The sequence below is a fragment of the Aspergillus caelatus genome (genome assembly GCF_009193585.1).
Source record: "Aspergillus caelatus strain CBS 763.97 unplaced genomic scaffold BDV27scaffold_1, whole genome shotgun sequence".
NCBI lineage: Eukaryota > Fungi > Ascomycota > Eurotiomycetes > Eurotiales > Aspergillaceae > Aspergillus > Aspergillus caelatus.
In genome coordinates, this window is record NW_022475264.1 from 198268 (window position 1) to 210635 (window position 12368).

The 12368-nt window shown below is 47.3% G+C and overlaps 4 protein-coding genes across 4 annotated transcripts; all 4 read right to left on the reverse strand.

Moving 5' to 3' along the window:
* Window positions 1–2465: 2465 nt before the first annotated feature.
* Window positions 2466–4039, reverse strand: BDV27DRAFT_119106 (uncharacterized protein). Its single transcript, XM_032064783.1, has 2 exons — window positions 3411–4039; window positions 2466–3363 (listed from the first exon to the last, which is right to left on the reverse strand). Exons 1-2 carry the CDS (start codon window positions 3624–3626, stop codon window positions 2572–2574), a joined length of 1008 nt encoding a protein of 335 aa, XP_031933919.1. The 5' UTR covers window positions 3627–4039; the 3' UTR covers window positions 2466–2571.
* Window positions 4040–4428: 389 nt separating this feature from the next.
* Window positions 4429–6275, reverse strand: BDV27DRAFT_590 (uncharacterized protein). Its single transcript, XM_032077025.1, has one exon. The coding sequence runs from the start codon at window positions 5948–5950 to the stop codon at window positions 4469–4471; it is 1482 nt and encodes a 493-aa protein (XP_031933920.1). The 5' UTR covers window positions 5951–6275; the 3' UTR covers window positions 4429–4468.
* A 357-nt stretch (window positions 6276–6632) lies between these two features.
* On the reverse strand, window positions 6633–8456 carry BDV27DRAFT_164995 (Cupredoxin; the record flags this gene model as incomplete). Its single annotated transcript, XM_032073803.1, has 2 exons — window positions 6633–6991; window positions 7070–8456. The coding sequence occupies 2 exons, from the start codon at window positions 8454–8456 to the stop codon at window positions 6633–6635; spliced, it is 1746 nt and encodes a 581-aa protein (XP_031933921.1).
* A 2672-nt stretch (window positions 8457–11128) lies between these two features.
* BDV27DRAFT_151695 (uncharacterized protein) lies at window positions 11129–11620 on the reverse strand (the record flags this gene model as incomplete). The annotated part of the gene is made up of 2 exons (XM_032071397.1): window positions 11129–11389; window positions 11444–11620. The coding sequence occupies 2 exons, from the start codon at window positions 11618–11620 to the stop codon at window positions 11129–11131; spliced, it is 438 nt and encodes a 145-aa protein (XP_031933922.1).
* Between the last annotated feature and the right edge of the window lie 748 nt (window positions 11621–12368).

The window sequence follows — 12368 nt, forward strand, 5'->3', positions numbered from 1 at the left end:
TTCTGTCCTCAGAAGAGGTCCCTGAAAATACATAGATCTAGAATGAGGGTCGAATATTACCATGCTGACATACTGTCTACTATCCTTCGGTCTTTTAATTTCATAGACCTCTGTATACGTGTCTTTTGATTAAAAGGGGTATCTAGAGCATCTCAATTTCTGCACAACTGCCGTACCACTGCAGCGCGTTTCTCAATGTAATAATAACAGAAAGAAATTTGGCTCATCGTTGTGTTTTGACATGCCCTAGTGTTTCACCCTAAGAGCAGTCCTTGATGAATCATTTCAAAGTAAGATGATATATGCAGGACATAAGGCATGTGGTTTCATTATGATTACAGGTCTTTTTGGTTTGACTAGCTCTACAGAAGGGGCCTTCTACGGCACGGCTCCAAAAATAGGCACTGATAAATAACGCTCGTCGAGTTTTCCATATTAGCTTCCCCCCGGGGGGGGACGGTTCTTTGATCATGCACTGCGCCTGAACATTCATTGTGCTGTAGTAGAGTTTGCCTAAGGTTGCCACAAGTATCCATACAGAACCTTTTGGCCGCACCCTAGCAACGAGCATACATATGAAGGGCCTCACAAGGCAGTGATCAAAATATACTTCAGAAACTGGACCCTTACGCCTGACGTATACGAGGAGACATTACAGTATAGGAGACACTGTTTCCTGAAGCGACGATTTCGACCTGGACATTCTCAAGCGGACACCCACTGTTCACTCCAAGATTGCTTTTCAATCTCGACAGAAGACGTCAGGACCGTTTGACTCCGGAATAAAGTGGATCTAGCAGAGTTTTGAAAGTCCAACTGTATCCCCCCAACGACTCTATTATCATAGTACGAATCATGATCAAGTCTATACTAATTTTAACCGAGTAGGTGTTATCTACGACTTTCTGAGGAGGTGTTTCCGCCGGACAGAGGTATGGTTCTGGGACTCCGTAATCATAAACTACGCAGATCAGTAGCCCATGGCAACGGAAAGGTGTAACAGAGGATTCATAGCCGGAAGGCAACTACAGGCCTTGCAGGGCCCTATGTACGCTGTCAGAATAGCATTCAAACAATGAATGACGTGGCTCTCTTCGCTTCAGGTGATACTCTAGTGACCCCATATCCACTTCCAGGAGGGCCGCCGTGCAGAACATAGATCACTACACGCTTGCGTGTTCACTCTATCCAGGCAGCGACGTTTCCTTCACTAGTTCCAGAGGAATAGGTTCGCCGCGGAGAAATATCCTATGCCAGATACGAAACTTTTAAGGCCTAGCCGCAGCCAACGAGGTTCTCACCTACGGGTAGGAGACGGCCACCACTTATCCGTGGTTATCTTGGGTCGAGGTGTTCCAGAAAATGCAGCAGGCAGCACTGCAATGCGGAGAACATTATTGACTTTTAGCTAGTACTTCGTAACCCTTGTTTGAACTGATTCAAGGAGATAATGTGGAACAATTCCCTATCCAGCTTATCGTACGCTTAAATACAGAGTAATTCAATTCCTTACCTGTATAGTCGCGCCAGTCACTAAGCCTCATCACACTCCTTGATGGGCAGAGGAATTGTTAGATGTGCTGCGTTAGTACCAGTGGCATGAAGCGATGGAATGTCGGAATGAATTCCGGGCTGTAGGGATTTTGCTTAAGGATATTCACAATATTGGCTAAGCATCAAGTAACACTCCAACTTATGAACGAGCTTCATGATAACGATCTACGACACACACGGGCTCTACCAAATGTGCATATCCTGATGCTCATATTGATGAACCGATGCTATAGTGGCATAGGGCTACTGGCGTTACATGTGACCTAGTAACAGTTCCCAATTCACCAATGGCTACAGTGCTCTCAAGGGGGTATATAAATAGCCAATTGCTCTACACATATTTACGATTAACCCTACGCTGGGGCCTTTATATCGACTAAGGTCTCTTTGAGAATGTGAGTGTGCTAGGTGAAGAACGCCCATCGGCCATGTACTCCCACCACAGTGGCTCTTTTATTAATTTCTTTTCGACTTTATTTTAGTTTCATCCTTTTTGTATCAACCCTATGATCGTATGGAGACTAGAAATTAAGTTCCCAATCAACAATGCGCATTTAACGGCAGCCTTCGAGTTCCAGACCGCTGCGTCTTTTCTTAAATGCGCGGTTAATTCTCATTAAGGATCCACTTTACATCTGCCGAATTCGGCAAGTCATCCAGCGGGGAGCCTTTCTAGGAGAATGGTCCGCTACCCACATTCATGGTGCTCTCGAGCATGATACGTCGTCCACGTGGGGAGCTTGTTTTGCTACTCTATTTCTAGGCTTTTGAAAACGGCTGCCTACTTGCGTCGCTGGGGGATGGGATCTTTGCGCGCCGGGGCATTGCCCTTACACGAAACCAGAGGTGGCCATGTTGCTCCAATCCACTTAATGAATCTACGTCATTTACAACAGAGAAGAACAGTATGATTGCAAAACCGAAACCGTCATTCGTCCACGACATTATACCGAAAGAAAAATGTACATATGAAAATAATAATTTCAAAATCCCAAATACACCCCAAGCAACACCCGATTACGACTTCTCGACTGTAGTTTCCCCTTCATTCCGAGCACCGGAACCTTCGCGGCCCCTTTCACACCCCTTCCCACAAGACCAGTACGCAGCAGATTTGCGCACCATAACCCCAATAAGGCAAATGGCACCACCCGCCACTACACCAAGTAAGAATGGAAGAATAGCCGGGTAAAAGACACGCAGGATATCCACTATAGGCACCCTGCTGGGTCTGTGACTACTCGGTACATATGAGTATCGGTCGGAACAAGGCGATTTACAAGGCCGCGACTTGAACGCCGACGTGAATGACCCGTAACTCTTCTCGCCGAACCTCCGGCCAGCATCGAGCCATTTGTGAACCTGGGACTCGGATTCGGACTCGGATTTATGGCTCCGACCCGCGTGCTTCGTCGGAGCTGATGGCCCCGAAGGTGTTGAGTGTCGGTGCCCAGGGGTGGTATTGCCTTGGCATTTTGAGTCTTTGGGACTAGGGTTTATTGTGATCATTGTGATCCGTAGTGTATCCTGAGTATCGCGGGAAAGTCCGATGGACAGCATATTGGCGTCTGTTGGATGTCCGGACTCGTCGAACAGGTTGAGATCCAGTCGGAACTGGTCGGTTATCGGGCCTGTTTGAAATCGCTGAACAGGGAGTATGTTCATCCCATACCGTAAAGTGAGTGTGTCGGGATCAGTTTTCTGTGATTTCGAGTACTTGGTAGCAGTCAGGCGCATTGGAAGGCGAGCTGGGAGAATGGTGTTGTTGTTCACCCGTAGCGAGTCGTTCTCGGTGGAGAAGGTCAATGCCTGTAATGTTAATCGTGGGGTGGGCTTGGGCTGTCGGAAGCACTTACGAGGTAGTCGTCTGAGCTGGAGCTTTCAGTAGGGCGGCTTCCGCAGATTGACGACGTATGGCATGGAAGATGGATCTCATGGCCGGAGGCAATTGGGAACGGCGAGCGATATTCATCATGATTCGAGTTTGGAGTGGCATCGTCTGGACTAGGTGGCGAAGTAGCAACGCAGCCGATGAACCACAGACACGCCACGGAGAGGGTTACAAGACGCATATCGCAGAGGAGTCAAGCGTTCTTTATCAGTTGTTGTAGTAATCACTTTCGTGACGGTTGGCCGGACGTGGACGGATTCAGAATCATATCAATGGAATGTGGACAGATAGGGTGGTGTAGTCGAACTTGAGACAGGGTACCATGGCTCACCAAGTAGGGTAAGTAGCGGTCATGTACCCTGCACGTGCTCAGAGAGAGTTGGGTCTATATGCACAGACGGCCCAGAGATAAGATGAAGAGACTTCTAACGGTGACCGGTACCATGACTCAAGTGCGAGACTTACTCTGCTGCCTATATCCACGCAACACGGGATGGTCGGGGTCCTCGGGTTCCGTCCACTCTCCCAGAAGATATTATCTCTTTACTTGCTGCAAGACACCGTAGATATGTTGCTTATTTGTACCTTTGATATTCCCCACTTCGACATCAAGTGAAAACGAACACTTGAATAATCTTCCGTTTGCAGTGCAGTTATGGGACGATTGACGCAGATAATTTGTGGGTCATGCTTAGAATAAACAAGCTTTAGTCAGAATTGCAGAGTCCTTTTCTTGGCTGGCGAGGGATTTATGGCAACAGACTAAGGTGTAGCTAGTTGCATCAACATTGATAGGAAACCATATTTTCTGTCTCGGGACTTGGAATGATCGGGATCGTCTAGATAGATACAATGTCCGAACTGAACTCAAACGACATATACCCCAATACTAGTGAGTAAATTGGTGGGGCTAAATGCAAGTGATGCTCGTTGAGTTAGAGGCCTACCAAATGGTCATTGGACTGCGCTAGATGTAAATTCGAGGATATATTATCTGAAAAGCAAAGATCGTTAAGCTGATTTCTATTCTACCTGACTAGAGTCGTAATGTTGTCCCTCCGTACTAAAGCGATCTCGAAGAGAATGAAGAGAATGGAACTCTCGCGTGTTGTACTTCTCATCTCTCAAATTCTCCAAACGTTCGATTTTCTTTTTCAGCTCTTTGATATCATGCTCAATCTCATGGCGGGGGGCCACCCAGTACTTCAAATTGTAGATCGCAGCAGAGATACACAATAGCGCAATGGACACTAGAGGCGACCACTGGCCAACCTGTTGTGGTGTTTCTTGGGACGGCCCATCGTGATGGATGTAGTATTCAATCCAAGCCACGAACGCAATAACGGTGAGTGGACTGACAACAATGCTGAATACGATGGCAAAGATAATGATGACATCAAAGGTCAACTTTGCCCACAAGCCCATTACCCGTAGAGTGAAAAATCGCGATGCGCGTTTCCATAGTGGTAATTTCGTTCGCGGCTTCTCCACCATACTTTGACGATGGTCTCTTGATGTATCAACCGCCGCGTGAAAGTCTTCTTTCAAGCCTCTAATAATGTTCTTTCTCTCATTCCAGATCTCCCATACTCGCGATGAAGGGACCCGAGAATGGTATGGTAACACCCTGATCATCATCAACAGGACATTCAGTATCATGCTGAGTGCGACCAGACTGTAAATGTATCGCTGAGAGTAGATAACCTTGCCCCAGAATTTATGGCGCTTCGTGAATCGATTTTCTCCCGATGCTACAGTCGCCTGTAGCGAAGTTTGCTGGCGTAGTACCTGCGTGGTGTTGAAACACGGATAGAAACAGACATCATTTAGCTGAAGTAGCAACGTGTCATTGCTGAAGATGTCCCATACACTGCTATTCCAAGTCGATGTGAGCTGCCATGACTCCCATCCATCACTTGATACGGGTGATATCGGAGGCAGCTGTGGCAGACAGAAGGCGTATTGAATTGGGGTCTTCTTCAGCCTGGGCCAGTAGACCAGGGAGCATATTGATCCCGCGAACATAAGAACGTTCCAGAGCGTGAATATAATAGAGCTTATCCGTTCTTTAGCGTATACGCGCGACCAACATTGGAGCGGTAAGAACACGAGATACGCAGTCACCACAATAGAAAGTACCGCGTCTGCGTCGAGTTCTATAGCTGCGGGACTGATCTCAATTTCGTTGGTATCAGTGACCAGGGCTGGAAAGTCATCCCATAGGCTGGTATTATGAGGAACCCGGGGGATAGAGACTGCTTGTGGGGTGCGATGTTTTGTGGAGCTAGAGACCAAGATGAACGCTTGAATCGCAGCTGTCCCGGCGTATGTAGCTGCGGCACCGAGAAAAACATCTGCCAGCCAGCCAGTCCAGCGTGTAACACATACTGCCAGGAGCAAAGCGTAGAAGAGATATCGTGGACACGAGTCATAGCTCGTGCTAATGGGATAGGTACAAAGGACCTCTTCGACGACGAAGAGTGGCGACCGTTCCGTCGTGTTCATCTTTGCTGGTGATCTTTGGACGGCTATAACATGCCTGTCTGGTTTTCGCTTCTTCTCTCTTTTGTCTTTCGAGCTCTCTTCCTCAGGGGTGGTCCGTGGTTAGAGGAACAGGTTCAGGGGGATTGTCATCCACTATCGAAATAATTTCGTGGGCGGTCTGCAGGATTGAGCGAAAAGTTTATCTACTTCTGCCTATGATGACCGAATTTGGCAATTGAACCGCGGGAGATCGACGCCGCTATTTGGGACTAGCGCCAGTTTTCAACGTGGCGGTGGCTTGATCCTCATGCTTTCACACAGCCACGAGCCCTTTTTCTGGTTCAACTTTTCTCTTTTTCGCCTACTACTACGGACGGAGTACTCCGTCCAATTGTGGGCTTTAATACTTTTGTCTATATATATCTGTGACGTCATTTGACTTGGCAAGTCCCCTCTTGGCCAGTTCGCCATTGCACCCCAATGTGGGTCAACTCATCTAGTGGCGAAATATATATCCACGCAACTGATTTTATTAGAGACTAATGTTGCAGAGTAGCACGCCATAAGGTGTATACACAACAGGCAAAGTCATGATGCATAAGAATTGCAGAATAATAAAGTGACTTAACCGAAAAATGATAAGGCATCCCACGGCCTCCTGTTAGACTTGCCGTGAAATGCCCAATGTCGTACATAGTTCCTATCACATCCCAGACTCGTACGGCCCATTAGTCCCTCTATACTGCACTCCGTAAGGATTGACGGCGGCAAAATCATCCCATGCCTCGCAGGTTCCTCTCAGGAGCTCTGGATTCAGGAATTTCCAGAATTCAGTTTGCCGCTCAACAATCTGCTGCACAAAGCCTGCAGATGAGTGAAAGCCCATATGGCAGTGTAGAAGCCACGCCCCCGGATTATCGGTCGGAAACGCTATCACCAAATACCCTCCGTTACTCTGGGCCGGCAGTAAGGCGACATCCCGTCTTGGAGGGTTATGGGTCTGCAAGGGGATGCTTTTGGAGAATGGCCCGACACCTTGGGCGAGAATATAGAAGTCGTGGCCTGACAAATGGCGCGATTATTAGCTCATTGAACGAAACATAGAATGCAAGACAGATGCCAAAGAAAGGTAGACTCTACCATGAAGATGGATCGGATGTGGGACTCCCTGGTTAGTGGTTATGATGAACATAACCCATTGGTTTGCTTGGGGGAGTTCAATAGCTCCCGGGTCAGGGATCGTGCTGTTTAAGCCGGTGGTGGGGGAATGTTGGAGGGTAGGGTCTTTCCAAGAAACGTTGAAGGCCCGGCCGCCAATCGTCCATAGAAATATTCCAGGGCTTCCGGCGGCAGTGGGAGCGACTGCATCGTTAATGTTGGTTGCATTGGAGATCATAGCATTCAGGGCGACCCAGGGAACAAGGTCTGACGTTGGCCTGTCTAGACATTGAGTGTCGTCTCCATAATCCCATTTACCAGTCGTTGGCTCTCGGTCATCTTCTGCCCCCATATAATGAAGAATGCCTTTGATGTTGTCACCGGTCGGGATATTAGAACAAGCTGACTGAGGAACGGACCTGATCCAGTAGTTATCCACGGGTTGGTCTGCTTGGACGATAATATCGTAGCGCTGACCCATTGCGATCGGAATGTTATTGGTAGTGAATGGGACGATTGGCACAAAATCATTGGCTATAACCGTTAGGTTGTGGTCGTCTATTGAGAATTGGAAATGAGCGTGCATAGCGGCGTTCACAAGGCGAATCCTATACTTCTGCCCGGGGACGACCTCTGTCTTGAACCTTTGGCCAACTGTATCACCACCACTATTGACCCAAACGTTGGTCATATTAATAAGACCAGTATCTATCACTGGTGTAGCAGGGTTTCTGATCTGGCCCATATACATTTCATTAAAGGTGCGATGCGGCCAGTCATTGAGAAATAGCACACCAAGGTCTTCGTTGTACTCAGCTGTTGCAGGGCCATGAATTACAATGCCGCCAAACACTCCCTCCCATGATTGAAGAGAAAAGTGGGAATGATAGAAGCTTGTTCCATACTGCTCGGCCTTCCAGGTATAGGTATAACTCGTCCCCGGGGCAATTGGGCACTGGGTAACCGAGACAGTGCCGTCCATTTGGTTATTCAGAAACTGTCGGACGCCATGAAAATGGATGCTGGTGCCATTGTTTTCCAGACTGTTCCGTACATGAACCTTGACAGTGTCTCCCCAGTCTGCCTCGATTGTGGGGCCTGGATACTGTCCATTGATAAGCATCATCGGCCTATCGACGCCATCAGGGGCTGCTGTGACATTGGTGATATCAAGCCAGTATTCTCTCACGACGCCTGTGGCCGGGAATTTGGAATAGTAGTCGGTGTTGATAGTGAACCTTTCGTTATCTGAAACCCCCCCGGATAGGATACCTGGCCCAGATGAGAAGGGGCCTTCAAACTGTGGATTGGTGTGCTGAATACTCGTGGCAAGCACGACGAAGACGAGTGGGAGAAGTAAGGTCGTCATGCTACAAGTGAAAACTCAAACCAAGTCGAATCTTCGCACGAGTGTGATTTTCCTGTTAAGTTTAACTGCCATAGATGACGAAGCACATTTTATATCTATAGTATTGGTGCAAATGCCGCTCTTACGGCAATTGATACCATAACGCCCCTACTCCTTGCTATGCCCCTTGAGCCCCCTTAGTTGCGATGTCAACATGACATCGACGTAGGTGCAACAGCTCTTCAAGATCACTGTGATCCATCACAAGGGAATCCCTTGCCGAGCAGACAAAGCAGTACTCAATACCAACCTGTAACTGGTTCTGAAGAATCAAGATGGCTGATTCTTCGAAGTCCAATGGGATGATATTACGTGCGTTGCTCGCCATTGTGCGCTGACAATGACAAATCAGCACACCAAGGGTGACCATTTGCACCTTGTATTGCTGCGCCCTGATGACCGAAGGCGGCGTCGAGACCACGGCACATGATACAGATGTAGATAATTCAGTAGTTGGATATGCATATATTGTAGATATTAAACCTCTATCAGATATACTCGGAGGCGTCGGTGGCGCCAGCCCCAAAAAACTTTACATCCCTGTCAATGAGGCTGCTATGGGGTTTCAAAGATAATTATGAATGATGTGGTAGAAACCTGGGAGATAAATCAGGGACACCTGCATGACTTCTTGGAGCTGGATGCAGGAGGATACGAAGGGGTTGATACGGAGATTATATTAATATTACATCAATGTGATTAAACCTCGCTAGATGTTACACGTAGTATGGTGGCACAAATATTTATATTGCTCAGGGGAACCTGTTTCACAACTAGAAGACCGTGCGTATAAGCCTTGCCGACGATATCTATAGTTTAGAAGTCCATTCGCTGAAACATGCTTGCTTATTGAGCGAGCAAACATGTCTGGAACGACAACATGGAAGATACTATAGCTTTCGAGAAGACAAGAAATACCGCACTTTTCGCAGTCATTGCCGCCAATACTCCCTTCCAGCCAGCTGGCTGCTCCTCCACAGGGAGAGGACCAGGCCTATCCCGCTAAGCCCTGCATGAATAGTGACGTACGTGTAACCACCGGTTAATACATTAGCAAGCTGAAAGCAGTGGGTTGATAGTTCGGGAGCTTTCCTTAATATCAAAGGGACACGGGTGCGTTGTCCGACTAATATGCAATGGCATTGGGATTTCCTACTGCCAAGGAACATATACGAGTCTGTACAACGCAATCATTTCCGTGTGGCGCAGGGCACGAGGCCAGCCTCACCCAGAAAGAGTTTAAATCAGACCGGAAATAACTAATACGATATGGTAAACAATGTCAAGAATAGTCTCATATTGTTTAGGAGCACCTTCCTGCTCCCGCCATATCCGGGATTTCCTTGTACTGGCTAATTGTTACCCGAAAGTTTCTATATAGATATCCATCGCTTGAGGTCGGAACACCGCCAACATTATTTGATTAATCTGCTGCCCCCAGCAGCCTTGGACAACAGTCCTATCTTCTATAGCAATTTATTTATATTGTATATTCCAATCTAATATCCTACCCAACCTCTTCTGGTAGTCTACTACCCGCTGATTCCAAGTAGAATTTCAATATATTGCCTATATATTATACTGGAAGTTAGCCCAGGATCTCAATACCCCGATAAATACTGTATAGTAGAGAGTATTGTCTATAGTATAACTTATACTTATTAAGAGATCAGTAAGTTAATCCTGTACTATTGCACTGGTATGAAGACTATTGAATACTATTTTAAATAAGACTGGCTTGGCTGCAGAATATCTTTGTGGCACAGCGGGCGCGTCGTTACCGTGTGGATAAGTGCCCACTCTGACCATTCTACTTACTGAAGTTCGCTACCGCACCTTTCATATTCTCAATCAATGCCTTGCCATTGAAGAAAGTAATCCATGAACAAAGGATGGTTGACTGTCGGGCAATAGAAGCTCTGCACGCTGTTTCCGATATTGTTCAGCTCTTCACGGGAAAATACATCCTTAATTGTATGAGACAGGGGTTTCCTCGGTTGTCGAAGCTCTTTACCGGGAGTACATCATAGCCGTCGCCTCGAACCTGCACCCGTTGAATCGAGGTTCGTACCGTATTGTCTATTCGGTCTGCTTTGCTCTTCCCCCTTTCTCGGTGTTTCATGAGACTAGGCTCTGCGTTCTTTGCAACTCGTGTGTCGGCGGCGAGTACCCTAGATGTTCCTCAAGGGTGCCTTGTGCCTCCCCATATAGGACCAGAGAGATAGTCATTATATGCCTACGTTAACCACAAATATCGCGCAGATAAAGCTAAGCTGTGTATGGCACTTTTGTCGGCTGCGTTCCTAAAATTAGTAGTTTTCTAAGTGGGGAGGATAGATAATGCAAACCTGAGCATGAAATGGAGAGAATAGGTCTCCGCACAACTATAAATTGAGATAAATAATACCAAACAATGAGGCAAATATGAAAGGATAACCGATATTGTGGGTTGAACGCTTAGTTGTACTGATGCCGAGCATGAGGGTTTTGACATGGGCGTTCCCGAGCTATACATTATTACAGTTTAACGTATAACGAAAGGGATATGATAAGGCTTGTTCCATTGTTGGACTGACGTGATCGGTGTATATTGCCGTCAATTAGTACCGAAGGCCAGGTCAACCAAGACAGTTTCATAGCTCCTCCACCGACGAGGACCCGGTGAGCTGGACGCGCTGATCTTTCTGTATCTGTCTCCAACAAGGAATTATGTATCCCGTGACAAGGTGTATACAAACAACAGTATATTCCATCAGCAGCCCCATCAGTAAAAACGGAGCATTTGGTCCGGCTAGACTGTTCCATCGAAGGTCGGATCCGCTCAGAACAGAAGGGAAGAGGTAGGTAACACGAACAATGATCAAAGGTAAGGATAAAGCCATACCTTTGAGAACCTATCAAATATTGGTTAAACCCCTCCAGAATGTCTTCATCGTTGTATGACTTACAGTGAGGCTGATATCCAAAATATCGGTGCAGTAGACCCATAAATATGCCTGCACGGCTAGCAAACAAGCGATGAAGACCACTGCGATACTGTAACCGGCCTTGGCAAGTTTGACACCAATTATAACGTCACTAGCACCGTCACGTCCCTCAAGGTATCCACCAAACCCTTCCTCCATCGAGTAGCGGATTGTCTCGCACAAGGCCCTGGTATTTTACATCGCGTACAAATGCTGCCCCACCTGAACCCTGGCCAGCAGGCCGACCTAATTCACAAGCTGGTCCGTGAATGCCGGCAAATCGAAAAGAGACTAGACAGGATCCTTGATTAGATGAAGCTTTCCACTTCAGAGCTTCTGCGTGGAAGCTGAATCAAGCAGGGATCTCTTTCCGGTTATGTTCTGGTTCACTGACCTTGAAAGCGCCACAACTCTCATGTTATTCTGGGCGATGCGGGTAATGCTTTGGTCGGGCCTTTGCAATCTATATGGTACCACTGAGCCCAGGGTGTTTGTGAATAGTGTCGTTGATACCAGTCTGATCCATCAATCAATCAATCAATCAAGAAAGATTCTATTAACCTGTTCCAGCCTAACTACTGAATGATACCAGTCCGGTCGACCCTTCTATCAGTGAAGCATCAGAACTACTTCCTCCTCTGCGCCACCGCACAGACTATCTTTCTACGGGTCATTACATCTGCCAATCCATGGATTATATTTCTGCATGATGCGCTCTCGCTGGCTGGGCCGTTATCAGTAAGCCAAGCGCTTGGTATTGCTATTGATACCTTACGGGAAGACTGCCGCTGTGCTCAAGAGGTTACGTGGCTAGGGATTGCACTGGGAGCTGTTCAAGGGAAGGGGGTGGGCATTCTGAAATATGCCCGCTCAGGGCTATAAGCAGCGGCGTTAATTGGGTTTACAG

Excerpts from the sequence above, each read along its gene's own strand:
- BDV27DRAFT_119106 (XM_032064783.1), bottom strand. The coding sequence starts at position 3,626 with ATGCGTCTTGTAACCCTCTCCGTGGCGTGTCTGTGGTTCATCGGCTGC. Across the intron at positions 3,364-3,410 it reads CCAGCTCAGACGACTACCTC|GCATTGACCTTCTCCACCGA; the intron begins GTAAGTGCTTCC and ends TTAACATTACAG.
- BDV27DRAFT_590 (XM_032077025.1), bottom strand. The coding sequence starts at position 5,950 with ATGAACACGACGGAACGGTCGCCACTCTTCGTCGTCGAAGAGGTCCTT.